Consider the following 27,764-nt stretch of genomic DNA (forward strand, 5'->3'; position numbering starts at 1 on the left):
AGATGCCGGATGGTGGTCCAGAACCTTTTCGAGGCTGTCCGAAAGTCGTTCGCCATGGCCTCACCGAACTCTTCCCATGCCCGGGTCTTTGCCTCGGCAACAGCCATGAGCTAAGTGTGTCCTGTGGGATAATTGTGTGAGGTAAGCTGTGTGTGTGTCCTGTGAACTATGTGTGTGAGGTTCTGCTTTGGACATTTTCTTCACTTTATCATTTTGGACTTTTGTATCCGTATTGTTTCTCTTGATGGACACATTGAGGCTGTTCTCCTCCACTCCAACATCCCCCATGTCCAGGACGGTCTCAGTCATTCTTGTGGTCGTCTGCTCCACCAGCTCTCTGGTGAGAGACTCACTCTGCAGGTCCAGGTGGTCCCCCAGGTGGTCCCCCTGCAGCTCTGCCGGCTCCTCCAGCTCCACAGTTGTGCCCGCATCGCTCTGCGCGTTTTGCGCGGACTCGCTGTCCCCGTCGTGCGCGTGCGGCGCGGCGTCGACGGGCAGGTCGGCTGGCCGATGAGCCTCCGCGCCATTCGGGCACGACCGGATCACATGGCCCTCCTCCCCACACCCAAAACATTTCAGGGAATCAGTGGTGACAAACACGGTGTAATCAAAGTCGTCCACCCTGAAGCGAAGAGCCATGTTGAGCCCTTCCTTATCGTTATTAAGGACCATCGACACCTGTCGTCTGAAGGACACAACATGGCTCAGCAGCAGGGACTTATACCCGAGAGGAATTAACCTCATCAGGGACACCACGCGTCCGTGTCGGCTGACCCCTGCAGCAACATGTCGTTCTTAAGGAACGGAGAGACGTTCAATACCACCACCTTTTTTGCCTGGTTTGACAGGGGAAACACCGGTGTCAGTGCACCGTTAATGACCACCCCAGCCACCACCAGCTGATTGGCCTTATCAGTGCTGTCCACGAACACTACCACCATGCTATTCATCCTGGAAGCGGATTTCACGCTCTCCACAATCTCTCCCACAGCCAGGGCGCACTCCTCCACGGACACACCGGTCTGTGGGTGAGTTTCTCCAACTCGGAGACTCCCGCCGCCGCCGCCATGACCGTGGCCACCAAACAATTCCACCAAAGACAGTGAATAAACAATCAAAATTACAGTAAAGTGCTCCCCAATGTGATTAAACACCACCCAGTGTGACAATAAAGGTTAGGAATCAGAAAAAAATTGGAAAAAAACGCTTATATCCTTCACTCACTCACTAAGAGAGAGAGAGAGATGCCTTCAGAATTTCCTTAATACTTGGTGTCATATTTTCAACACGGTGTTTCTCAGAGAATTTAAAGGATGATCAGCTGCTACTGAGTGGCCCAAAGTGGGCCATGAAACTCCAACGTATCGAACCCCCTCGCCCCTGCCGCCCGTTTGAGTTATTAGAGTGTCTTTCAACCCAGGACCGGACCGAAATGAACACAACGTTCTCCTCGTGGTTTCCACATGGGGCTAGGTTTTTTTTTTTACTCCAGCTGTCACAAAGAGATCATTTACGCTTCTGACTGTCAGAATAAACAGGGTTTATCTTCTTATTTACTGACAAGGCGCCTGACATACAAGGTTACAATCTGTTATACAAGATGGTAAAATCTAAAGTTTCCGAATTGCAGGCTTGTTATACATTGTGTTTGACGTTCATATTCATATTGCTCATAATCATTGCTATTAAGCTAAACTTAAGTGGCTTTTTGTAATTATGCGGATTAATATCCTAAAAAGTCTGGACTTTCCCGTAAATTACGTCACAATTACGGTTGCTCCGGTGGCGTTTACTCCTGTGCCTTTTACGTAATCTTAATAACATTTCAAACGAATGCGTCTGTGAACAACCGCTGCGATAGAAAGATGAGTTGTCATTCTACTTCTGTGTACAGTAACAACAGTTATTTCTATTAATATTTATAACATATGACTGTGTCACACCAGCAGGAGGCAGTAATGACCCATAGAGGACAGCGGCCACATTAACCACAAATGAAGAACAGGGTGGAGGGCGCGCGGTGCGGATGTGCTCACGAGTCACGTTGCCGGAGCACGAACGTTCCTTGTACCGCGGTGACGTCACTGCCAGGCACTCGGAAAGCTGAAAAACGTTGCGTCGAGGCCGGCTGCGTGTTAGCTTTTTAACGACTACTTTTCCCTCCAGAATATGGCCGCGGGTCCTCTTTCTGTATCTTCGAATGCTTCCACCAACAACGATGGCATCCTCATTGGAGATAAAGTTTACGCAGAAGTATTCCTCACCATCGACAATTCGCTTATACCCGACGAAAGGCTTTCTCCGACGCCATCGATGCTCGATGGCCTCGACTTGAATACAGAAACCGACCTTCGTATTCTGGGATGTGAACTGATTCAATCAGCGGGTATTCTCCTCCGGTTACCCCAGGTATCATGTTGTCAACCATTCTCCTCGAAAAGCCGTATTACCTTGTTGATAGCATTTCGCTAACGTTAGCATTGGCGCTAATGTGAATGGGTTAAAATGGCGCCTATCCATTGTGCTGGCCTGCCTTAGTTAGCCGGAGCAGCAAAGTCATCCTGTATTCTCGTCGACAGGTTGCGATGGCAACGGGACAGGTGTTGTTTCATCGTTTTTTCTACTCAAAGTCCTTCGTCAAGCACAGTTTTGAGGTAAGTCTGGGCGGAATTCGAACGATTGTGAGCCCGAGATTACGTGTCAGTGCTAGCTTAGCTTTGCGTTGTGGTTACGTTTGTGGCAGCCATGTTACCGATACGTTGTAGCTCCAGTTTGTGAACAAAGACAATACGCCTAGAGTCATTAATAGGCAACTAAAACAATTCCACATGTATTTGTGCTTTAGATGAAGTGAAAAATAGTGCGTTTACCCATGTGACGTAGGGTTGTTTTATAGGTGTAGTTGTGTGTGTATATATATATATCTATATATATATAGATATATATATATATATATAGATATATATATATATATATATAGATATATATCTCAGTGTCTATAGCGGCAGCTGCTCTAGAAGGTGACTCAGGATATGTTGTTATGGAAACACTACGTGAAGGATGTCAGGATGTGGGTGATTGTCCTAACTGTCATTTAAGGTGGCCTCTAAATCTACTTGGTGTCATTCTTTTCCAGATTGTTGCCATGGCGTGTATAAACCTGGCCTCCAAGATCGAAGAAGCACCACGTCGAATACGAGATGTCATCAATGTTTTCCACCACCTACGACAGCTCAGAGGCAAAAAGTAAGTATCTACATCTACTCTTGGATTGATCAACAATTCAATGTTTTCATTTGTTCAGTGTCCATTTCTGAAATATACAATGTTAACCTGTTTTTACTGTGATGTACCTTTCTGTTGATCATGTACTCAACCATTTTAAAGTTTTTCAGTTTCTGAAGTGTAGTTGTCCACATGCAAGCTTGATTTCACTGATTTGCTATCTCACTGAACAGTGGAGTGCTCTTTTGCACACTACAGAGGCATTACAGCATTCACATGTGTGCCTTTGTCATTAAAGTACTCTGTACATGTCTGTACTATAGGCCCTGGCATTAACTTGGCTTTTTTTTCCCTTGCAACCAACTAACAGCGACCAGCTACATTTACCAAAGCCTGGGTGATGTGGAATGGTACGTAAGATGAAGCAGTCGGCATGACAACCATGGTGCAATGGGGGCTCTCTCCTCCCCCAGGGCCACCCCACCCCTCCTGCGGGAGACGCCCATGGTCTGAGCCACCGTGGGCCACTGGGATCGGGGATGACAGGTTGGCCGAAGGTCCTTGGCCCCTGGGGCACCTTGAGGACTTCTGTGGTTCAGTCTTAAACTTTTGGGTAGCTGTCCATCAATCTGTGGACTGTTGGGTAATGTAGTCTTTGACTGCTCCTCACCATGCATTTCCTGTGTGCTTTAAGAGCATGAATCCGTTCACCAACTGTTGCTCATGGCTTTTCTAGAAATCTCACCTCAAAGTCATCATTGAGGTTGCTGCTTTGGCTCAGACAGGAAGTGCAGTATGTTAAAGTACTGCTGAGTAAAGGTACATGTAGGAACAGTGAGTTTCAATACCTGGAGCAGTTTTCCATGTAAGTGTACCTGTAAATCTGAAAACAGGTGAGAGTTTTGGCTGACTGCCTCTAAATATACAGTTCCACATATTTCTGTTTTATAAAATAGTTATAAAATATTTAAGTTCCCCCGTGTGCAATAAAAGGTTGTGACCTTGAAAGGAGTATGACTTGGATGTCGTGTTCTGTGAGTGGTAATGGGATACATCCATTTGTACAGTAGGATGTATATGTTGAATTTTGGTGTTGGGAAAGTTGAAGGCGAATGCCACTGTCTCACTGGGAGCTGTAGACAATACTGTCAGATTCTCATGTGGCCTTAAAGACTGAAATGGTGATTTGATATTTCTGTTAAAGCTGTGACACTGGGTGATGTGGTTGAGGACTATCTGATCCCAAAGTTTTTACTGGAACCACAGGAGTCTCAAACCCCCACAAACTGTCAGGCATTCAGAGAGAAACTAGCTGCTCCGAGTTGGTTGGAAAGGAAAAAAAAGTTGATTAAGTCCAAAGGGCACATTTACTTTTAAGGAGAGAAACATGATTTTATTTTGATTCCTTTACAAACCAGGACTCCAAGTCCATTGATACTTGATCAGAACTACATTAATACCAAAAACCAAGTCATCAAAGCTGAGCGGCGGGTCCTGAAGGAGCTGGGCTTCTGTGTGCACGTCAAGCACCCACACAAGGTGAGTTGCTCACACCTGTAGTCTGAAGGTGTGTTATACGCCTATGGTTGACCGCTGCGCCTGAACATGCCTGTCTTTGTTCCAGATCATCGTCATGTACCTTCAGGTGCTGGAGTGCGAGAAGAATCAGATCCTGGTCCAGACGGCCTGGTGAGTTCCCAACATCTCTACAGCAGGAGCAGTCTGTCATGGAAGTGCAAACAGACCTGGGCCAAATCAGTTTTAAATGGTTGAAATGCTTGCAGATGCTTTGGTGTCTGACCGTGTCAAACTGTGCCTGGACACCTATTAAAGTATTTAGCCCAGGTCTGACCGAGACCTCACCTTTCCACCCGCTCTGTCATGTGATGGGGCAGGCCATGGTGTGTCCCCCTGTCTTCCCCTTATCGCGTCTTCTGAATGATAATTCTTTTGAATGATGATGCTGTGAACACGGTTTAACTTTGTCCTTTCTCTCTACTCTTTGATTAAAGGGTAGTCCGTGCTGGTAAGTCACATAAAGAACCTCTGAACTCTGCCTACTCCAACCACATGAACTCGGCAAGCTGCCCCCATTGGCTGGCTGCTCCCGCCCTGACAGCCAATCCCAATGTCAAGATTCACTGAAGGGGGCGGGCCTTTCCGTACAGCTGCCATCATCTTGTTTTCTCTTGGGGTCAAAGGATTTGTATTTTTTTGGTCTTGCTACAAGGATGTGACTAATACTTGTGTCAAGTAGCTACACATACATTTTTCCTAGTTTACTTGCATTTAGCTGTAAAGTAAACTAACCTTTTTTGAGCTGCCTACTTCAGATTTATAGTGTATATACACCATTGTACACTGTGTCCTTCCACACTGACATGGTGTCCAGACGTGTGTCTGTCTTACAGGCTGATCCAGTTCTCAGCTTTGGCCCCCCAGGATGGCTCTCGGCAGTCTAAATCAGTGGCCCATGATTGTTAGCGTTGAGTTAGCAGGCTCATTCATAGCAGTCGCTTCAGGTTACGTCTGTTAAAGCAGCTTGGACAGGAAGGAATTCATGTGCAGCACCTATAAAAAACCTCAGAGCCACAGACGGACGAGGGTCCGCTGACGAGCAAAACATGGAGGTTTCACTCTGTCATGGCTGAATTTACCTCAACAGTCATGGTCCCTGAAAATGTGCATGAAGTTTTGGGGGTGAACATTGCTTCTGTAGGTCTTGTCCCCTTCCTGTTTTCCATCACATTATGGACATTTATTCTTGTTTTCTTCATGGTTTCATGTTCAGTCTCAGTTGCCGGTTGCCAGCATAGTCGGAGCACATTAGGACACTCGTCCTCCATTGGGCTCAACATCATCTTCACATGTCTCAGGATGTCCCACTGATGCCTTGGCTGCATCAGCCTGTCATTGATTCCAGCCTGTAGCTGCCATGCATGCAACACATGCACCCCCACCACCCTGCACCAACCTGATCACGTGTTCATGCTCTACCTATGACATGTCGCCTCTAGATCCCTGAGAGTTGGACAAAGTTAAATACGGTTCATTCCAAATTTTGGGTTAGGGTACTTTGGCACCAAATGGTTTCACTAAAACAGCCTTTCTTGAATTGATGTGTGTAAATCAGCTGCTTAGCTTAAAGTAAATGGAGGATAATGCCAAATAGATGCTAATCAGAGTTGTTTCATGAGTCGAGGTGTGAAGCCAAAGTGTTTTGTCCATTTTAGGAACTACATGAATGATAGCCTGAGGACTAATGTGTTTGTGAGGTTCCAGCCTGAGACTATCGCCTGTGCCTGCATATTCCTTGCTGCCCGAGCTCTGCAGGTATGAGCAAACATTAGACTGCAGCCATTTCTAAATCAGACCAGAGCACCTTGTATACTAGTGGTTTTCCTGTGTAGATACCCCTTCCATGCAGACCTCATTGGTACCTGCTTTTTGGAGCCACTGAGGAAGAAATCAAGGAGATCTGTGTCACCACCCTACGACTCTACAGCAGGAAGAAGGTCTGTTCAGGCTTCCACTCCCCAAAGAAACAAAGACCTTCAGCCTTGCTCGTGAAAGTTTCTAATATTTAGATTCTTGTTTAATGCAGCCCAACTATGACCAACTTGAAAAGGAAGTAGAGCGGAGGAAGGTGTTCCTGGCAGAGGCCAAGCTGAAGGCCAAAGGTTTCAATCCTGATGGGACCCCTGCGCTTGCCGTTGGAGGCTTCTCCCCCGCCTCTAAACCCTGCTCTCCAAATGTGGTTAAAGTAGAAGAGAAGTCTCCCAACCCCCCCACTGCCAAAGCGGCGAAGAAGGAGCCTGACACCCGCACGCAGATCAGCAAGAGTCCGCACAACGGGTAAGCCTTGCTCAGTAGCACCCCAGCTGGTGTGCCGCTATGTTGCTGATGCTCGTTTGTCTTCCAGTTTGAGGAAGGACGTGAAGATCGGGAGGAACAGCAGGAGCAGAAGTCGCTCTAGATCACGCTCCAGATCTCGATCCCGCTCCCCTCGCAGACAGTAAGACACCCCCCTCCTCCTGCATTTACTGCTTTTAGCCGAGTTCTGTTCTCATGGTCACTGTCATTTCAGTTACAACAGCAGGCGTAGTCACTCGGGAACCTACAGTTCACACTCGCGCTCTCACAGTCGTAGTCCATCACCTCGTCGACATCTGCCCTCACCCCTCCTCCCCCATCTCAAATCCAAGGCCAGCCACCATGGCAACAGTGACTCCAAAGCCAGTGGACGCCATGGGAACAGCGGCGGGTCAAGTCACAAGAGAAAGCGCTCTCGGTCACGCTCGCGCACTCCAGTTAAAGTCGAGCGAGATCGAGATAGAGAACGGGAGCGAGAGCGTGGCTCTTATGAACTCTCAAAGAAACACAAACACGAGCGAGCCGCTGGCCACCGCGGCGAGAGAAGGGAGAGGGAGCGCTCTCGGTCATATGACAGGGAGAGGGAACGCAGCCACAAGAGCAAACACCACGGCGGCAGCGGGCACTCGGGCCACGGCAGGCACCGACGTTGATCCACCAGGACCATCGCCTGGTTTAAACCAAATGGATGTCAGTCAAAACCTGTGGTAAACTCCAGATAAAGGCTTTTTTTAAGTGATTCCTCATTCCCGCTGACGGCGCTAGCATGATAAAGTTGTGGACTTTAAAACAGACCTTATTTACAGTGTAAAGATGGATCAGGATCCACTGAAAATATGAATGCTTTGATTTATAAAAGCAAAAGAGTGGCTGGAAGGACAGAATGAAATGTGTAATGGAGATATGTTTGAACACCGAGAAAGGCAGGTGACTTATTTTTGGATCATTGCTAAAGCTGTTTATATGGTTTCAAAAGGTATTTTTTTTCTTTGCAGGAGATGCAGACTTGATTTAAAACATTTTATTGTCTTTGATTTGTTACACTGGTTTGTAGTCTGCACTTGTTAATGTCCCGATTTTTATTGAGTAATAAATGAGTAATTACACTGGCTCGCACTTTCTTTGAAATAAGGGTTTCACGCAATATGTGTAGAGTCGACAGGGGGCGCTCTTATACCGAAACAACTCAGTCTTGGACAAGGTATGTTCAGGTGTCTAATACCCGGGCCGACTCCCCAAAGATTTGCAGGAGCTTTAACTGCACATGAAGGTTTCTCACCTTCAGATTCTCGCAGCAACTATAAGCATTCTGAGAGGAAATCCCTCCTTTCAGTCCTCAAACACGCAGAAGGGTGCAGATGTGAGTCCAACGGGAGTCCTGACATTCTGTCCTGCAGACTAAAGTGTGATTCCAGTAGAAATCTTCTGGTTTGAAATTGAAACATTAAACGATCTTTTAGACTAGGGTCTCCAGTCATTCGGAACCCTGTCGCTCATGTTTGCCCCCACCTCCCATGTGTGTCAGACCCATTCTGTTCACTTCAGACTACGAAGGGGAACAAGCTCCATGTGCCTCCTTGACCCTGAATGGGTGTGGTGGGGAAACGACCGTCTCCCCTCAGAGTTTAGGTTCTGCCGAAGGACAACGCCAGCAGCTCACAGTCTAAAGGTCAGTGTCAGCTGTTGATGCTGCTGCACTTTCCAAGCTCCCCAGTCCAGCAGGGACCTCTGAACATGCCCTTCTGCTCCTCTGGTGTTCATAGGTCTCCCAGGGTCTGTCCAGGGGGCTGTCCAGGGTGACAACATGCAAAATGTCCTCCACAGGAAATGCAGTTACCTCCAGCATTGCTCAATGTTGGTTTCACCCTGGCCGTGCACAGGGTGCAATTTACACTGGTGTAAATTCTGTCCTCAGATAAGAAAAACATTTAATTCTGAAAGAAGTCTACCATAAAAAAAATCAAATCAAAACACAAGGATCAGAAAACTACCGAGTGAAGGCACCAGCACAACCCCAGACACTGTGGGACAGACGGACATGTTTCTCTATGATGGTTTCAATAAAAGCACAGCAGTGATCATAAAAACAGAAGACTGGCTGCAGATCAGTCAGTCAGGGGCAGAACCGAGTCAGATCTGAACTGGAGCAGCTCCGGCCTGTCAACAACGTTCATAGATCAATATGAGCGATCTCCAGAAAACTAAATCCTGCCCCCTCTGTAGTCAGATGACACGCCTCCCCAAACCTCTGCCAATGAAACAGGAAACAGACATAGATTCAGATTTGTGAAGAGTTTCTGGTTGTGTTGGTGAATATTTACACAGTCTCCATCTTTGCATATCACAGCAAGTAAAACAATCTCACCACACCAAAAATTTAGGGGAAATGTTTGTAACATAAATTGGCCTATACCCAAACACTCCAACCATCATTTTGTAAATAAAAACAACCTTTATTTGCTTCAGGTGTGAGCACATCCCAAAATAACAAACAAAAGAAGTTAAGTTCCCTGACCGGGCCTCGCAAACAAATAAACAACATACAGATGGGTATCTTCCAATTTCCTCACATGAAAACAGGAGAAAAAGAAATCAGCCAAAGAAAGGGGCCTCTCACCCCAGACTGCTGCTTACAAACATGAATGCTTCTGTTCCATAATGGTAAAATGGAACGATGTAGAACTGCCGCATGGAGGAAAGATGGAGAGGCCATCTTGGAAGTCAAGTGGAGCTTTTAAATCCTTGAAGCGCTGGAAGACCAATCAGGGTACCAGTAACCAGAACTCCTTCCTCCACCCACTGCATACAGATGCACACTGACACACCCACACACATCCACACATTCATTATTGCAGGGAATCAGAACATTGCAGTGATCATAACATTTGGTAATAAAATAACTGAGATGTGACTAGCTTGTAAGTGTTGGAGGTGGGGCTTGAACCTCGCACTTCACATTCTGACCTGTCAATCTGAGGCTCTAGCTCTATACAAACATGTTGCCTCCCTACACTGAGCCAGGTTAGGGTTTTCTTTGTCTTGAGGTTTTACGCTAAACTAACAGTCTTTGCTCCTCCACCAGTTCCCGTCTGCTGTTCTCTTCTGTCAGCATCTGCACTGCTAGCTCAGTATTACTGCTAAAGGAGATAGCAGCTCCTCATCGTTCAGTTCACATTGAGCTCAGAGGTCAGCTGTTGCATCACAGGTAGGTGGTGGCCTCGTGGTTCTCCCTCTCTCTGGCCTGGGCCACGGCCACATTGATGCACTGCAGCCATTCCTCTGCGTGCTTCTCATCCTGAGCTTTCAGCACGTACGTCTTGCTGTCGGTGAAGATCTCAAAGGCTCGAGGCAGGCTGCGATCACGTCGCTTCCTGGCTACAATCTTCAGAAGGAAAGACAGGCAATAACCTTCAGACAGGGTTAATGTGCTGCTGAAGCTGAGGCAAGAGGTTGTGCTCACCTTCACACTTTGCACTTTGCTCAGCTCAATGGGGACGTCCTCCAGCTCATTTTTCTGTGGAAGACGGGTGAGGAAACATGAAGAGAACAAGAAAAACATCTTCTGGGACCCTGTCTAATGGCAGTAAATACTATTATTTAATAATACTGAATAGGGTCAGTTTAAGGAAACATTGACCTCTAATTTCTCCAGTTAGCTTGTGACTCAGCAAAGACCCAGACCCTGGAAGCCCATTTTTGAGGCAGAATCTTGAGTCTAGACTGGACTGTTCTGCAGCACCACCACCGTTCTGATGGATTTGAAGTTCTGTGTGTAAATCACTGCCTCGTCTGCTCCGACCTTTAATGCTGATGAACACACATGCTGGAGGTCAAAGGTCAGTGGCAGCAGGTGCACCCCAGCAGAGCATGCTGGACTTCAGAGACTGTTCAGAGGAACCTTTATTCCAGAGCGGAGAACTGTTGGTGTTTCCTCATCTGAGCTGTGTGGAGCAAATGTGAAACATCAGCCTCCCTCAGCAACAGCTCAACCAGCTTCACATAAACTCCTTCAGCTCCATGTAAACATGAACGATAACCATGGAAACAAGAAGGTTCCCGCGTCCACCTGGAGACACTCAAATATTGGCCTTTCTTTGATGACGCTGTCTCTGCAGAACATGAGGTCACATCACATTGTCTCATCTCTAAAAGCAACAACGTCAGTGTTTGTAACATCTGTGTGAGCAGGACCATCTGCACACGTGATTATTTACACTCGTATAAATTCAACTTTTATTAACTTAATGTGCTGAATCAGCATTTTATAACATGTAGTGATGGTAATCTAAATATTTGTGATTAAAACAATAAGTCATGATTGAGTATGGGCTATAAATATTTACAACACATTGGGCTTATGAACCTTAATTAATCATTTATTAAGGTTCTTTGGGTCCCTTTTATTTCATAACAGGAGTCAGCAAAGGACTGATCACACTTCCTGATTCCTATAACAGAAATATTGCTCACAATCTTAATTGTTCAGTTCCAAGCGAGGTGACTCAGTTCTTCCCGTCTGTCCCACGCTTACACGTACAGTTGGGAAGCTCCACCCCCTGTGAATGTGTGTGAGTGTGTGTCCTCATTGGCTACGTACTGCTTTGGCTCTCCTGAAGAGAAGCTGGTTTCCTGCCAGGGTGAAGTAACGAGTCTTCCAGCGCTTGATGAACTTCCAGCGGACATGCTTCTCCTTCAGCTTCCCCTCCATCAGAGGCTGCCCCTCCTTCACACCTGCACAGTCACACAGGAGGTAAAGATCCAGCTGGTGGCATCAGTTCGCACCTCAGACACTCATTAACACTACAACAGTGTGAAAAAGAAACAGCAGCAGGGAGTCAGATCACATCCATCCGATAATTACTTGGATGTCATATTGTCACCAGATCTGATTTACTCCAAGAAGAAAATTCACCCCAGCAACAATTCCAGGAAAATGATTTCAAAGAAAGCAACCCTCTCGGTCCCAGTATAACCAGTCATTAATCCTAACTGTCCCAGCATAACCAGTCATTTATCCTCTCTGTTCCAGTATGACCAGTCCATTTACCCCTCTGTCACAGTATAACCAGTCATTAACCCTCTTGGTCCCAGTATAACCAGTCGTTTACCTTCTCTGTTCCAGTATGACCATTCATTAACCCTCTCTTCCCAGTACGTGTTGGCGCCAACTTCAAAGCAGGAGGCGAAAAACAGTGGGGGAAGGTTTGCGTGAGTTCACGTGACCAGCGCCCCCTGCTGACAGGCAGCTGTGGTGCATCCAGCCCAAGTGTAGCGCTGCAGCTGCAGGTGTTGCTGCTGGATCTGAACTCTACACATCAGAGAAGCTGGACGATGGATTAAAGGTTGACATCTGAGACTCATAAAGGATCATAGTTCCAGCCAGAGACACAAATGTTTCCCTGCTCTTCAAAGCCTCCTGGATCTGCTGTATCTTTCTGGAATTCAGTCCAGTTGGAGATCCTCATTTTTGAATCAGGAGAGTAAACGTGGGAGTAAATCTAGGTGTGTATGCATGAGGGTGTGCGCATGCATGAGGGTGTGCGCATGCATGCATGCATGCTTGTTTTACATTGAGGCCTAAAGCTCAACTACTTCTGTAGGTACTCCATGCTGCTGCACGTGCATGGACGAATGCACAACATCAAAGGGATTTCTGTACCAGTGGAAACAGCAGAGAAGCTGGGAACATTGTAACTTACACTGGGAACACCTTAACCTTCACTGGAAACACCTTAATCTTTACTGGGAACACCTTAAGCTTTACTGGGAAGACCATAAACTTTACTGGGAATACCTTAAGCTTCTCTGGGAACACCTTAACCTTCAGTAGGAACACCATGTGCTTCTGTGGAGCCAGCCAGCAGGTTTACAGGCTGCTGATGCTGCTGACCTTAACCCGGATGCTTCTGTCTTCTGACAGCTGAATGACGATGTTCCATCGGGTCAGGTGACTTTCAGGTGTCATTAAAGATCACCTCTGAAATACATCAGTGTGTTTCTCTACAGGATCACTCCACAGGTGTGTACTTCCACACATTCCACACAACAGGGGGGCATCATCACCACATCATCAGCACTGAAGCGGCAGCTTAGTATAGTATCAAGTGGTAAAAACACAGGTGGGAGCGCGGGGTTTTGGGAGGTATACAGAAGTGTGTGTGTCACCTGTGGCCTTCTCAGGGTTGCTGCACATGAAACACAGCCAGCCACCCCCCTCCTCACTGTAGGCAAACAGGTCTAAGAAGCGCACCTCCTCCAGCTCAATCTGGAGGCTGTCCAGGTCCTGAAGACAGACATGGAAGATACAGGTGAAGATAGGGGAACACAGGCGATTACAGAGGAACTCAGGTGAACACAGGCGATTACAGAGGAACTCAGGTGAACACAGGGGAACAAGGAATCTTTATTTGTATAGCGTCTGTTACAATCAAAATTGATTCTAGGCGCTTTACAGAATCCCAGGGCCTGACCCCCAACAAGCAACAGTGGCAAGGAAAAACTCCCCTTTAACAGGAAGAAACCTTGAGCAGGCCCAGGCTCATGTAGGAGGACCCTCCTGCTGATGGCCGGCTGGGTAGAGAGAGAGGAGAAGGGGAAAGGACAGGTAGAGGAGAGAATAGGTAGAACATACAGAAATACATTATATTAAGTAAAATAAGTATGATAATTTGTCTGTCTAGGATAGTAACTGGAACTACAGAATTAGTGACAATAAGCTTTTCAAAGAGGTAGGTTTTAAGTCTAATCTTAAAAGCAGATATGGAGTCAGCCTCCCGTACCTGGACAGGGAGCCGGTTACACAGCAGGGGGGGCCTGGTAGCTAAATGTTCGGACCCCCATTCTACCCCTAGAGACTCTGGGGACCACAAGTAGACCAGCATTGTGAGTGCGGAGTGGTCTATTGGGCTGATAAAGTGTCACTAGCTCCCCCAAGTAGGATGGAGTTAGGCCTCTGATCACAGGGGAGCAGTCATTTCCAAGTTATCTAGATGGGAAGGTAAATCATCTGATGGAACACACACACACACACACACACGCACACGCACACACACACACACACACACTAACCTGAGAGGAACTTAACAGCTCCAACATTTCATGGACACGTATCCATGAGTGTCAGTAATGAAAAAACCCTTTTCCCACACTGACGCAATTCTGACCTGATCCTTTAAACCATCTCTCAACCCTCAGACAGTTCTTTGAAGTTGTGAGGACCAGCCAAAATGTGCTCACTTCTCAGAATGGTCCTTAAATTGCAAGAAAAATGAGTATTTTGGTACTGTGTCACTGATGATGAATAGTTTGTACAGATATTAAACAGATTCATTTTAAATGTGATTTGTAGTTGATGATATCAGCAGCTCCTGTGAAATTGTTGTTTTCTTGTTAGTTTTGTCAAATTCTGATTTTCGTGTGTTGTTGAGCAAGACCTGATAACCACAATGGAAGTGGCCCATCTGGTGTAGACCAGGGGCCTTTATGTGAGTGCATTTTCCTCTATGGTCCACATGTTGATTGCCCTCCATTGTGGCCTCAGTCTTGTCAATTTTTCCAAAGAAATTACAATCAGGATTTCTCAACATGTTTGTCCTGAAGACCACAGAGTTCCGTGACGCACGTCCAGGCTGCACTTTTCAGGCTGCAAATAGCACACCTGGTTCTCGTTTATCCTGCTGCTCCACTCCATCCAGCCCCCCTCAGTCCAGAGATAGAGAGAGAAAGAGAGTGTATGTATGTATGTATGTATGTGTGTGTGTGTGTGTGTGTGTGTGTGTGTGTGTGTGTGTGTGTATGTATGTATGTATGTATATATGTATCGTATTTTCACGACCATAAGGCGCACTATATTAAAAGGCGCAGTCTCAGTTATGGGTGCTATTTCTGTACATAAGGCGCACCGTATTATTAGGCGCATGCTGAAACATACAGTAAAAAATGACAACGGAAGTAAAACAGTGAGTTTCGACACATTTATTGAACAAAATATTCATTCTTCCGCCACAAAACCATCAAAGTTTTCATCTTCTGTATCTCAATTAAACAGCTGCACAATTTCACTGTCCAACATCCCGAATTCCTCTTCTTAATCATCTGAATCGGACTCACCAACCGGTTCCGGTTCAGTGTTGATTTTGTGAAAGCTCTTACAATACATGAACACGGTATCATAGCCCCTGCGTTTACAATCCACCCGCATATGGTGGCATATCTTGCTCGCCGCTGCCTCATAGTCTTTGTGAAGGAGTGTTCGTTTTCCGTCATCCAGCGCTCTGTCCGTTTCCGTGGCAGCCGAGAACCACGGTGAACGACGACTTCTTGTGCCCCGTTGTGCTTATCGCCACCGTGCTGGTCCCTTTTTCTCCACTTTGTGGGTCAAAGGGATGTCAAAAGTCAGAGGGATCTCATCCATGTTGGTGATGTGGCTGGGCGCGGTTATCTTGTTGCGGCAGTGGGTGCGGAAGATAGCCACCCTCTCCTGGTAATCCGCGGGCACCGCTGCGCAACAGTTGTCCTTGCGCGTATGGAGAGATGCCGCCGCCTCATAAAGCGAAAACACTAAGTTTGCTTGATTGCCATTTTCAGCCGCATATTCGATGGCCTGCAGTTTCAGTCAGCCTCATTCATACGCGTCTCGCTTGACCGGCGCCATTTTATGGGATCCTTACGCGTAGGTGTGCCGCTAATCGATTGGCGGAGCGTTTACCGTAGTGCACCCACCAAAGGCGCACAGCAGATTTCGGAACTCAGTCCACACACAAGGCGCACCATATTATAAGGCGCACCGTCAATTTTTAAGAAAATCTCAGTGTTTTAGGTGCGCCTTATAGTCGTGGAAAATACGGTATGTAGTGTGTGTGTGTCTGTATGTATGTGTGTGTGTGCAGGTCCATCACTGGTTCATTGCTGTTGCTGCTCCCTGCTCTACAGTCCAGGGTGAAGGGAATATGACATTTGGAAATCTGCCTGGAGCAGCTCGTCCTCACAAACTCAGCGAGTGAGGAGACAAGTGTGGGAGGGCACCAAGACAGCTGTGAGAAAGCTGATGGCTTCAGAGGAGACGAAAGGGTGGCTCAGGTTCCTCATCACTCTAAACTTAATGGAAGAGACACGAAGGGAAACTAAATCTCCACCAGAAATAAAGGGAACACTCAAGGTCGCCCAGAAGGTCCATCTCCCCTGTGGATGGTGGTGATGATGGTGGTGGCAGCAGGTCCATACCATACCATACCATACCATACCATACCATACCATACCATACCATACCATACCATACCATACCATACCATCCTCTACCGTTATCCGGGGTCGGGTCGCAGGGGCCTAAGCAGAGCGGCCCAGACTTCCCTCTCCCCAGCTACTTCTTCCAGCTCGTCCGGAGGGATCCATAGGCATTCCCAGACCAGTCGAGAGACATAGTCTCTCCAACGTGTCCTGGGTCTTCCTGGGGGCCTCGTACCGGAGAGAAATGCCCTGAACACCTCACCAGGGAGTCGTCCAGGGGGCATCCTAACTAGAAGCCCAAGCCACCTAATCTGGCTCCTCTCAACGCGGAGGAGCAGCGGCTCTACTCCAAGCTCCTCCCGGATGGCAGAGCTTCTCACCCTATCTCTAAGGGAGAGCCCAGCCACCCTACAGAGGAAGCTCATTTTGGCCGCTTGTACCCGTGATCTTGTTCTGTCGGTCATAAGCCAAAGCTCATGACCATAGGTGAGGGTAGGAACGAAGATGGACCGGTAAATCGAAAGCTTTGCCTTTTGGCTCAGCTCTCTTCACCACAACGGACCGGTGCAGAGTCCGCATTACTGCAAACCGGACCCCCTCAACACCATGACTGTGCCTAGAAATTCTGTCCATAAAAGTTATGAACAGAATCGGATACAAAGGGCAGCCCTGGCGGAGACCAACCCTCACTGGAAACAAGTTCGACTTACTGCCAGCAATGCGGACCCAACTCTTACACCAATTGTACAGGGAGCGGACGGCCCGTATCAGGTGGCCAGGCACCCCATACTCTCGGAGGAACCCCCCCACAGGAACCCCCGAGGGACACGGTCGAATGCCTTCTCCAAGTCCACAAAACACATGTGGACTGGTTGGGCAAACTCCCATGCACGCTCGAAGACCCTGCTGAGGGTGTAGAGCTGTTCCACTGTTCCACGCCCAGGACGAAAACCACATTGCTCCTCCTGAATCCGAGGTTTGACTATCTGGCGGACCCTCCTCTCCAGTACCCATGAATAGACCTTACCAGAGAGGCTGAGGAGTGTGATCCCCCTATAGTTGGAACACACCCTCCGGTCCCCCTTCTTAAAAAGAGGGACTATCACCCCAGTCTGCCAATCCAGCGGCACCGCCCCCGATGTCCACACGATGTTGCAGAGTCGAGTCAACCATGACAGGAACTCTGAGCAGATCTCATCCACCCCCAGGGCCTTGCCACCAAGGAGTTTTTTGACTACCTCGGCAGCTTCAGCCCCGGAGATACAAGAGCCTGTCCCCAGGTCCCCGGGCCCTGCTTCCTCACTGGAAGGCGCATCAGTGGGATTAAGGAGGTCCTCGAAGTATTCCATCCACTGATCCCGAGTTGAGGTTAGCAGCACACCATCGCCACTATACACAGCGTTGACAGTGCACTGCTTCCCCTTCCTCAGATGCCAGATGGTGGTCCAGAACCTTTTCAAGGCTGTCCGAAAGTTGTTCTCCATGACCTCACCGAACTCTTCCCATGCATGGGTCTTTGCCTCGGCAACCGCCGTAGCTGCACTCCGCTCGGCCTACCGGTACCTATCTGCTGCCTCAGGAGTCCCACAGGCCAGTAAGCCCGATACGACTCCTTCTTCAGCTTGACGGCATCCCTCACCGCTGGTGTCCACCAGTGGGTTCGGGCATTGCCGCCACGACAGGCACCAACCACCTTGCGGCCACAGCACTGGTCAGCTGCCTTAACAATGGAGACATGGAACATGGTCCACTCGGACTCAATGTCCCCTGCCTCCCCTGGGATATGGTCAAAGCTCTCCCGGAGGTGTGAGTTGAAGCTCCTTCTGACAGGAGACTCTGCCAGGTGTTCCAGCAGACCCTCAAAATACATTTGGGTCTGCCGGGTCTGTCCGGCATCTTTCCCCAACATCGGAGCCAACTCACCACCAGGTGGTGATCAGTTGACAGCTCTGCCCCTCTCTTCACCCGGGTGTCCAGAACATGCGGGCGCAAATCCGATGACACAACCACAAAGTCAATCATCGATCTGCAGCCTAAAGTGTCCTGGTGCCAAGTGCACATGTAGACGCCTTTATGCCTGAACAAGGTGTTTGTAATGGACAATCTGAGACGAGCACAGAAGTCCAACAACAAAACACCACTCGGGTTCAAATCAGGGGGACCGTTCTTCCCAATCACACCTCTCCAGGTCACACTGTCACTGCCAACGTGAGCATTGAAGTCACCCAGGAGGACGAGGGAGCCCCCAGAAATAGCACTCTCCAGCACTCCCTCTAAAGACTCCAAAAAGGGTGGATACGCTGAACTGCTGTTTGGATCATAGGCCCAAACAACAGTCAGGATCCGTCCCCCCACCCGAAGGTGAAGAGAGGCTACCCTCTCATCCACCAGGGTAATTTCCAATATACAGGCACTGAGCTAGGGGCAACAAGAATTGCCACCCCTGCCCATCGCCTCTCACCATTGGCAACTCCAGAGTGGTAGAGTCCAACCCCTCTCGAGAAGACTGGTTCCAGAGCCTTTGCTATGCGTTGAGGTGAGGCCAACTATATCAAGTCGGAACTTCTGAGCACCAGCTCAGGCTCCTTTCCCATCAGAGAGGTGACATCCTGTCGCAGAATTTTAGCCGTTTGGAGAAGTAAATGATGAATCTAAGTTATTGCGTAGGAGATGGTTTATTCCAGTCAGTCGGTCAGGATACATACACGGATGCATGCAGAGAGATCTCTCCCTAAATGTAAACAGTTCTGATCTTATATAGCCGAAGGCCCGCCTCCGAGGCGTGGACACAGGATGTCTTCACAGCAGGTGTGCGCTGCATGCACCGCATGTGTTTGGTGCCTCCACAGCATGTGTTTCGGCCGGCGCAAGAAGTTGAATGGCTGAGAATGTCCCCCTCCTCAGTTGTTTGACGCAGGTCTCCTTTGAACCTCAGGGCCCCTTTGTTTCCTGTAAATGCATGAGGTGGCAAACGGACTCCTCTGCTCCCCCAGTCTTCACCACACCCTACCTAAATTTCCATTTCAACCCTTCCTTTTGCACTCAAATTCCATTTCACATCCCATGTCCCTAGAGCTAGTTTCTGCAGCCGGGGATCAGACCACCAAGGTCTCTGCCTTCGGCCGCCACCCAACACACAATGTAACTGACCCCCTTGGCCCCTCCTGCAGGTGGTGAGCCCAAGGGGGTCCCGTGTTGCCTCTTCGGGCTGTGCCCGGCCAGACTCCATGGGCAGAGGTCCGGCCACCAGGCGCTCGCCAAAGTGCCCCGCCCCCAGGCCTGGCTCCAGGAGGGGGCCCCGGTGACCCGCATCCAGGCAAGTGAAACTTGGAACCGATATTGTTACTCATCATTAGGGGGTCCTGGGCTACGCTTTGTCTGATCCCTCACCTAGGACCTCTCTGCATTGGGTGGACCTACCAGGGGCATAAAGCCCCAGACCACGGAGCTCCTAGGATCATTGGGACATGCAAACCCCTCCACCACGATAAGGTGGTAGCCCAGGAGGGGGGCAGCAGGTCCTTGAAGATTAAATGAATAAAGAAATCCACTGATCTGCTGACCTCAAACTGGGACTGATGCACTTTGAGACTCCAGTGAGGTGTGTATGCAGACTGATCAATCAATCTTTATTTGTATAGCGTCTGTTACAATCAAAATTGTTTCTAGGCGCTTTACAGAGTTCATGTAGGGGGACCCTCCTGCTGATGGTCAGCTGGGTAGAGAGAGAGGAGAAGGGAGAGGACAGGCAGAGGAGAGAATAGGTAGAATAAAGAAATACACACAGAAATACATTATATTAAGTAAAATAAGCTGCCGGTAGAGTCGAGTTGAGTGGGTCAGTGGGGTTGGAGGTCAGTAGGGCAGCATGCAGCTCTCAAGGCAGTGATACCTGTAGATGAATACGGGGGGGCATAAAAACTACACAAGAAATAACAACAAAGGAGGAACAAAATGAGAAGTAAAGCTGTTGATGAGCAGAGTCTGAGGCAGCAATTTTAAAACAAGAAGAAACAGAGAATGTAAGCAGCAGCAGTAGCAACGGTGACCTTTGACAGTTAAATCAAATCAGTTCTTCAAAATGTTAAAAATCCCTCCTGGTTTCTGCAGTAACAAATGTCAGGTCAATGTTTTCTTCCACTGCTGTGACTGGATGACAGCAGCATAACTGCATGTGTGTGTGTGTGTGCGTGCCTGTAACTAACTAAAAACAGTTTTTGTTCTACATTCACAGTGCACCGTTTGGCAGAACAGAGAACTCTGGTACCTTTTGATGCAGTGTGGCGTGCTGCGTCATGGTCATTGGAAAGCTGTGCGCTCCTTTCAGCTGTATCTTCTCCCAGAGTGAAGACAGTTTCTCCACACCATCGTCCTTGGAGCACAGAGGAATGCTGGACTTACACTGAGCCAAAGAAATGTGACCATGAGAAAAGACAAGGAGAGTAATTATAGGAGAGGAAAAGGAAATATCACATATTAGACATTGGATAAAAAAAATGGAAATCATTCAGCTCCCGCTGCACACCCGCTGAGAAACCGACCCTGGTAATTGTTTTGCGCTACGTGAAGCCTACTCCAGCGACCATAGTTAAGTGCATTCCGGGGGCCAGAGTGGGCGACATAGAAGCCAATCTAAAGCTGCTGGCGAGAAGTAAATGTAAATTCAGTAAAGTTATTATTCATGTCGGAGCAAACGACACCCGGCTTCGTCAGTCGGAGGTTACCAAAATTAACAGAGGTGGTGTGCAACTACACAAAACTTCCTCTCCCCAAACTGGCCAGCAATTAAATGTTTAGTCGCATGTCGTCGCTTCGTTGCTGGCCGTCATGGTGGTGCCCCAAAAATCAGGTGTCCTTTGTAGACAATTGGAACAGTTTTTGGGGAAAACCTGGTCTGATTAGGAGAGACAGTGTCCATCCCACCCAGGATGGTGCCTCCCTCATCTCTAGTAACTTGGGCAATTTTATTAGACCCAATGTGACCTGACAAACCAGGGTCCAGATCAGGATGCAGAGTTGTAGTCTAACACACCTCTCTGCCGCTTCCATAGAACCCTCATCCACCAACAATAACATATTTAACTCTATAGAGGTAGTCTCTGTTCCATGGTTAAGTTCACCAAGCACAGAGCAGGGGAGCGGTGAATCACCATAATCTTATTAAAATTAAAATTAATTCTAAATCTAAAATTAAAATTCTTCTGAGGACCCCGTCTCAGCTTCCTCATCGCTGGATGCCTCGGATGACAGGGTCTCTAAATTGGCACCCCCAACAGCATTGGGGATCTTGGAGGGCTGGTCAGGGTGACAGCGATGGAACTCGCGGATGAGCTGTGCATCCAGGATGTGACGGGCCGGGACCCATGACCTCTCCTCTGGGCCGTATCCCTCCCAGTCTACGAGATACTGAAGACCCCTTCCATGGCGGCGGGAGCGAATTAGGCGGCGAACTGTGAAGGCAGGACCCCCATCAATAATCCGTGGAGGTGGTGGCAGCTCAGAAGCAGGCATCAATGGACTTTCACGAACCGGCTTGACCCTCGAGACATGGAAGGTTGGGTGGATCCGCATGGTCCGGAGCAGCTTGAGTCTGACAGCCGCAGGGTTGACGACCTTCACAATAACAAACGGCCCGATGAACTTGGGCGCCAGCTTCTTAGACTCCACCCTCAAGGGAAGGTCTCGGGTCGAGAGCCATACTTTCTGGCCCACCTGGTACTTGGGAGCCTGGGAACTACAGCGGCTGGCGGCCGTCGAGTAACGGTCAGCAGCCCGTAGGAGAGCAGCCCTGGCCTGGGTCCAGGTCTGGCGGCAACGGTGGATGAAGGCCTTGACGGACGGACAGGAAGCTTCCTTCTCCAGGGCCGGAAACAGCGGCGGCTGGAAGCCGTAGGCGCACTGGAAGGGGGAAAGTCCCGTGGCAGAGCTGGTTAAGGTGTTGTGGGCGTATTCTACCCACAGTAGCTGCTTGGACCAAGTGGTGGGGTTTCTGGACGCCATGCAGCGAAGCACCGTCTCCATCTCTTGATTCATCCTCTCCGATTGGCCGTTGGATTGGGGGTGGAAACCAGAGGACAAGCTTACGGTGGCCCCGATGAGGCTGCAGAACTCCCGCCAGAATATGGATGTGAACTGGGGACCCCAATCAGAGACCACATCAGACGGAAGGCCGTGGAGCTGAAATATGTGCTGTAGAACTAGTTCGGCCGTCTCCTTGGCCGATGGAAGCTTGGGTAGGGGCACAAAGTGGGCCATCTTGCTGAAACGGTCTACCACTGTCAGGATGCTGGTGAATCCGCCCGACAGTGGCAGACCGGTAACAAAGTCCAGAGAAATATGGGACCAGGGCCGATATGGCACAGGCAGAGGTTGCAGGTAACCGGCAGGGGCCTGGTGGGAGCGCTTGTGCTGACTACAGATCAGGCAGGCATTGACAAACTCTTTCGTGTCCTCCTCTAAAGTGGGCCACCAGAATCGTCGCTGCAGGACCTCTTTGGTACGCCAAATGCCTGGGTGACAAGTGAGCCGGGAGCCGTGGGCCCATTATAGGATGTCAGACCTCAGGCCCTCCGGGACAAACAGGTGGTCAGGAGGACAGGAGCTGGGATCAGGCTGATTCTCCATAGCAGCTTTTACACGCTCCTCTACCTCCCAGGTGAGGGAAGCCACCAGGCAGGGAGCAGGGAGAATGGTGTCTGGGTTTAGGGCAGTGTCTTCCGTTCCCAAAAACTGGCGGGATAGGGCGTCAGGCTTGACATTGTGGGAGCCTGGCCGATAGGAGAGGGAAAAGTTGAACAGGGGAAAAAATAATGACCACCTGGCCTGACGGGAGTTCAGTCTCTTGGCTGAGCGGATGTACTCCAGGTTCTTATGGTCCGTCCACACCAGGATGGGCAATTTAGTCCCTTCCAACCAGTGACGCCACTCCTCCAATGCCAGTTTCATGGCCAATAGCTCCCGGTTCCAGATGTCATAATTCCTCTCTGCTGGAGACAGACGTCGGGGGAGAGGAAGGCACAGGGGTGCATTTTCTGGTCATCTGCAGAGCGTTGAGAGAGAATGGCTCCAACCCCCATGTCAGAGGCATCCACCTCCACTATGAACTGCTTCTGAGGATCGGGAACCAGGAGAATTGGAGCTGAGGTGAACTGGGCCTTGAGGTCCTGGAAAGCCTCCCTGGCAGCCGGAGACCAACGGAAGGGTACCTTGGAGGAGGTAAGAGCAGTGAGTGGAGCGGCCACGGTGCTGTATCTCCGGATGAACCTTCGGTAAAAGTTGGCGAATCCCAGGAACCGTTGCAGCTGTTTCTGGGAATCGGGTACGGGCTAGGAGGTGACGGCAGAGACCTTGGAGGGGTCCATCTCCACACTGCCTTGACTGATAATGTATCCCAGGAAAGAGATGGAGGTAGCATGGAATTTACACTTTTCAGCTTTCACAAACAGCGAGTTCTCCAGCAGGTGTTGGAGGACGGCCTGGACATGATGCACATGTTCCTCCTTGGACTGGGAGAAGATCAAGATATCATCCAGATAGACAAACACAAACTTGTTGCGCATGTCTCTTAAAATGTCATTAATGAGTGCCTGGAATACGGCCAGGGCAGTAGTAAGGCCGAAAGGCATGACCAGGTACTCATAGTGTCCAGTGGGTGTGTTGAAGGCAGTCTTCCACTCATCCCCCTCCCGGATCCGGACTAGGTGGTAGGCATTGCGGAGATCCAACTTGGTGAAAACCTTGGCCCCCTGAAGCAGCTCAAAGGCTGAAGCGATGAGTGGGAGAGGGTACCGATTCTTGACGGTGATATCGTTGAGGACCCTATAGTCAATGCAGGGCCTTAAGGACCCGTCTTTCTTCTCCACAAAGAAGAACCCCGCCCCAGCAGGCGATGAGGAGGGGTGGATGATCCCGGCGGCCAGAGCGTCATTAATGTAGGCCTCCATGGCCTCTCTCTCTGGCGCAGACAGGGAGTAGAGACGAGGCGCGGTGCCGGGCAGAAGGTCTATGGCGCAGTCATACAGCCGATGAGGGGGCAGGGAGGTAGCCTTAGCCTTGCTGAACACCTCCTGGAAGTCGTGATATTCGGAGGGCACCCCAGACAGGTTGGCGGTCGGACTGGATCTGACAGACAGTAGAGGTGCAACCGCTTGATGAAGACAACCCTGGTGACAGGAGGAACTCCACCCCAGAATGGACCCCGTCGCCTAATCAATGTGGGGGTTGTGACGACGGAGCCAGGGATAGCCAAGGATGAGTGGGAGGTGAGGTGACTTCAAGACGTGGAACTGTATGGTCTCGTGATGGTTGCCGGACAGAAGCATGCGGATGGGCGTGGTCTGGTGAGTGACGGTCCCCAGGAGATGGCCATCCAGGGCGCTGGCAGGAACGGAATGTGGTAAGGAAACCTGGTCGATACCCAGCTGGACGCCGAGCTCCTTGTCGATCAGGCTGACAGCCGCCCCAGAGTCTATGAAGGTGGCGAAGGTGCGAGAACCCCCGCCAACAGGAGCCGGATGTGAAACAATGGCCGTGGGCAGGGGGCAGAGTCTTGAGTCCGACTCAGCAGTACGCTCCCTTTTACTGCTGAGCCCTCACTTTTACTGGGCAACGAGAGACGAAGTGTCCAGCCTGGCCGCAGTAGAGGCAGAGGTTCCCCTGGCGTCGTCGCTCTTGCTCCTCAGGAGTCAGGCTGGTGCGTCCCACCTGCATGGGATCGGCCCCCCCAGATGCAGGCCCTGTGAGCAGGTTGGGAGCGACTGGAGACCCTCGCAGGCTGCTCCGCCCCTCCTTGGCGTAGCTCCCTCCTCCTTGCCTGGATGCGTCTGTCCAGCCTAGAAGTCAGCTCTATGAGTCCATCGAGGGAGGGTGGAAGATCATAGGAAACCAACGCATCCTTTATGTATGGTGCTAGTCCATGGAGGAAGGCGTCGCACTGGGCTGCTTGGTTCCAGTCACTAAGCCGGGCCCGGGTACGGAAGTCGATAGCGTAGTCAGCAAAGGGCCGACTTCCTCGCTTCACACTCATGAGTCCCCCGGTGGCCTCCAGGCCCTGAGAAACAGGCTCCCACCCGGGGCTCTGGAGCAGTGCCTAGTGGGGGCACAGGAACCGGAGGACGAGGAGCTGGAGCAGGAACAGGAGCGCCCGGTTGGGTCACTGAGACCGTCAGCTGTTGGACCTGGGTGGCTACTGACGTTAATACCCGCTCCAGGGCCGACGCCGTCTGCCAAGCCTCTGCAGTGTTGGAGGCTAGCTGGGCCTCGAATTGTTGGAGCCTCCCCTCCAGTTGGTCCAAGCGAGACTAAGGTGGTGATGAGTGTGCTGGGTCAATGTTTGGCCAGATTGTACTGTGATGGGTGCGATTAGGACCCAAAAGCAGCACTCTGGAAAACTGGACCGTGGTAATGACTTTTATTAGCACACGGGCAAACAGGAACTCAGGCAGACAAGGAAACACAGGAAATAGTCCGTTCTTCAGGCTCAGGGCCCACACAAAGTCTATGGGTTGCAGGCTCGGGGAGTGGGTCGAGCAGAGCCGGAATGCGGAACCAGGGGGGAAGGACGTAAATCCTCGGAACCGTGCAGTTCCGCTGACAGTGGGCAGGAGTGACAGAGAGGGTCTTACAGGAGATGAGGCTGACGATGTAGCGGAGCATACTGGGGACGAGCAGCAGCGAAGTCGGGGCCAGGCGGAGAAATCAAAACCAGGCGAGCAGAGAGGAACCAGAAATGCTGAGGCAGAAAGCAGGTAGGTTGTCCGGGGAACAGGCGAGGCAGGCAGAACGAAGACAGGCAGGGTCGATAACAGGGAATCCGGCAGGGAAATAACGCTGGAAAGTCTCGCATCAAAGCAGAAGAACAATCTGGCAAAGACTGAGAGTGCAGGGGAGGCTTATAAGCAGGGCTCATTGGGAATAAGCTGCAGCTGTGCTTGCAGGTGAGTGGAGTTGAGCTGACGGGGTGGGAGTGGCTGGCAGGTAGAGTGCAGCAGAGGCAGGGAGAGTGGAAAATTACTGGGGCAGAGGGACAGGAGGGAACTGGGGAAATGGGGCTGTGACAGAAACTAATATCACAATTAAATGTGGACTATTAAATATTAGATCTCTTTTGTGCAAATCCCTGTTAGTGCATGACCTGATAACGGATCATCACATTGATTTATTTTGTCTAACTGAGACCTGGCTTCAGGAGGAGGAGAATGTTAGCCTAAACAAATCTACTCCTCCTACCCATCTTAATTATCATATTCCTCCTGTTACTGGTTGAGGAGGGGGAGTGGCATCAATCTGTCACTCCAAGTTATTAATTAATCCTAGACCAAAACATGGTTCCAGTTCATTTGAAAGCCTGACTCTTGACATCACCCATCTGAACCAGAGGACAGAAAAGCCACTTTTGTTTGTAGTTGTATATCGGCCCCCTGCTAGACATTTATGATTAAGGATTCTTCTATGCTCAGAACAAAGTCTTACTATAGCAGATGTCTTTCAGATAATGCTGTAGCTTTGTTTGAGGAAGCGATCCCTGTGCTCATCCCGGGACCACCGTGTGCTTCTCCAGGGCTCAATTATTATAATCTTAGCCCTGCAGAGGTTGACTCTATTGCTGAAGGTGAAGCAACCTCACTGAGAATCATGCTTGATTCTGTTGCTCCCCGAAAAAGAAAATAGTAAATCAGAGGAGGTGTGCTCCCTGGTATACAGGCTCCTGGTTGTACAGTGCCAGGAGGAATGCAAGGAACTGTACATTGGGGAAACCAAACAACCTCTCCACAGAACAATGACACAACACAGATGTACCACCTCTTCAGGTCAGGACTCAGCAGTCCACTTACACCTAAAGGAGAGCGGGCACTCCATCGAGGACAGCCAAATACGGATACTGGCCAGAGAAGACAGCTGGTTTGAGAGTGGTGTCAAGGAAGCTATCTATGTGAAATTGGAAAAACCATCCTTAAACTGAGGTGGTGGGCTGAGGCACTTCCTGTCACCCACGTACAATGCAGTCCTCCACTCCTTCCAACAACAAACCAAACATTCAAACCATTCCAGGAGACCTGGTGACTCACCAACACCTCAACCGAAAATAGGTGAACGACCCAACCAACAACCCTGCCAATGACTCTCAGGTGACCACTCAGATCATTAACATGCCAATGGTCCACAGGGGCTATATTTTCAAGCTCGGTCCCAAACGAGTTCAGAAGCCTGAAGTGAACTGAAGACGCCTTCTGGATAGAAGGCGAAATGTCTTCAAAGAGAAGAAACACAGTCCAGTTGACAGAGAGAACTACCTTGGATAACGATGAACTGGATGATTGAGAATCTACACAGACACCCACTGGTATAATTCACACATTAGGGCCCTCAAGCAGAAAGTGCGAAGACTAGAAAGGAAGTGGTATTCTTGTAAAATAGATAGCTATCATGTAGCCTGGAAAGAC

At 49.6% G+C, this 27,764-nt stretch overlaps 2 protein-coding genes across 13 annotated transcripts in view; one reads left to right on the forward strand and one right to left on the reverse strand.

Moving 5' to 3' along the window:
• Positions 1–2,019: 2,019 nt before the first annotated feature.
• Positions 2,020–8,204, forward strand: ccnl1a (cyclin L1a). 3 transcript variants are annotated; one of them, XM_029843701.1, is made up of 11 exons: positions 2,022–2,409; positions 2,580–2,654; positions 3,137–3,246; positions 3,596–3,771; positions 4,644–4,764; positions 4,850–4,914; positions 6,459–6,558; positions 6,636–6,740; positions 6,830–7,080; positions 7,148–7,240; positions 7,313–8,204. In XM_029843701.1, exons 4-11 carry the CDS (start codon positions 3,659–3,661, stop codon positions 7,749–7,751), a joined length of 1,287 nt encoding a protein of 428 aa, XP_029699561.1. In that variant the 5' UTR covers positions 2,022–2,409; positions 2,580–2,654; positions 3,137–3,246; positions 3,596–3,658; the 3' UTR covers positions 7,752–8,204. The 3 variants fall into 3 exon arrangements, with proteins under 3 accessions (XP_003976321.1, XP_029699561.1, XP_029699562.1); XM_003976272.3 differs by lacking the exon at positions 3,596–3,771 and having other exon boundaries at positions 2,020–2,409; XM_029843702.1 differs by lacking the exon at positions 2,022–2,409 and having other exon boundaries at positions 3,596–3,635.
• A 1,326-nt stretch (positions 8,205–9,530) lies between these two features.
• Positions 9,531–27,764, reverse strand: part of veph1 (ventricular zone expressed PH domain-containing 1) — a 61,889-nt gene continuing 43,655 nt past the window's right edge. For 6 of the 10 annotated variants that reach the window (XM_029843693.1, XM_029843697.1, XM_029843695.1 and 3 more), the window contains 5 exons: positions 20,591–20,725; positions 13,264–13,381; positions 11,696–11,829; positions 10,559–10,612; positions 10,298–10,480 (listed from right to left, as the gene is read on the reverse strand). In XM_029843693.1, the coding sequence (XP_029699553.1) occupies positions 10,298–10,480; positions 10,559–10,612; positions 11,696–11,829; positions 13,264–13,381; positions 20,591–20,725 (624 nt within the window). Of the gene's footprint in view, positions 10,481–10,558; positions 10,613–10,897; positions 11,040–11,695; positions 11,830–13,263; positions 13,382–20,062; positions 20,216–20,590; positions 20,726–27,764 lie in introns of those variants that run through there. The other 4 variants (XR_003889976.1, XM_029843691.1, XM_029843698.1 and 1 more) reach the window with 4 other exon arrangements.

Source organism: Takifugu rubripes, chromosome 11 (genome assembly GCF_901000725.2).
Source record: "Takifugu rubripes chromosome 11, fTakRub1.2, whole genome shotgun sequence".
In the NCBI taxonomy this organism is placed as follows: domain Eukaryota; kingdom Metazoa; phylum Chordata; class Actinopteri; order Tetraodontiformes; family Tetraodontidae; genus Takifugu; species Takifugu rubripes.

Bases quoted from the DNA above. Each gene is read 5' to 3' on its own strand.
- ccnl1a (XM_003976272.3), top strand. From the start codon at position 2,170: ATGGCCGCGGGTCCTCTTTCTGTATCTTCGAATGCTTCCACCAACAAC. The intron at 2,655-3,136 runs GTAAGTCTGGGC...ATTCTTTTCCAG, and splicing joins TCGTCAAGCACAGTTTTGAG to ATTGTTGCCATGGCGTGTAT. The intron at 6,559-6,635 runs GTATGAGCAAAC...TTTCCTGTGTAG, and splicing joins TTGCTGCCCGAGCTCTGCAG to ATACCCCTTCCATGCAGACC.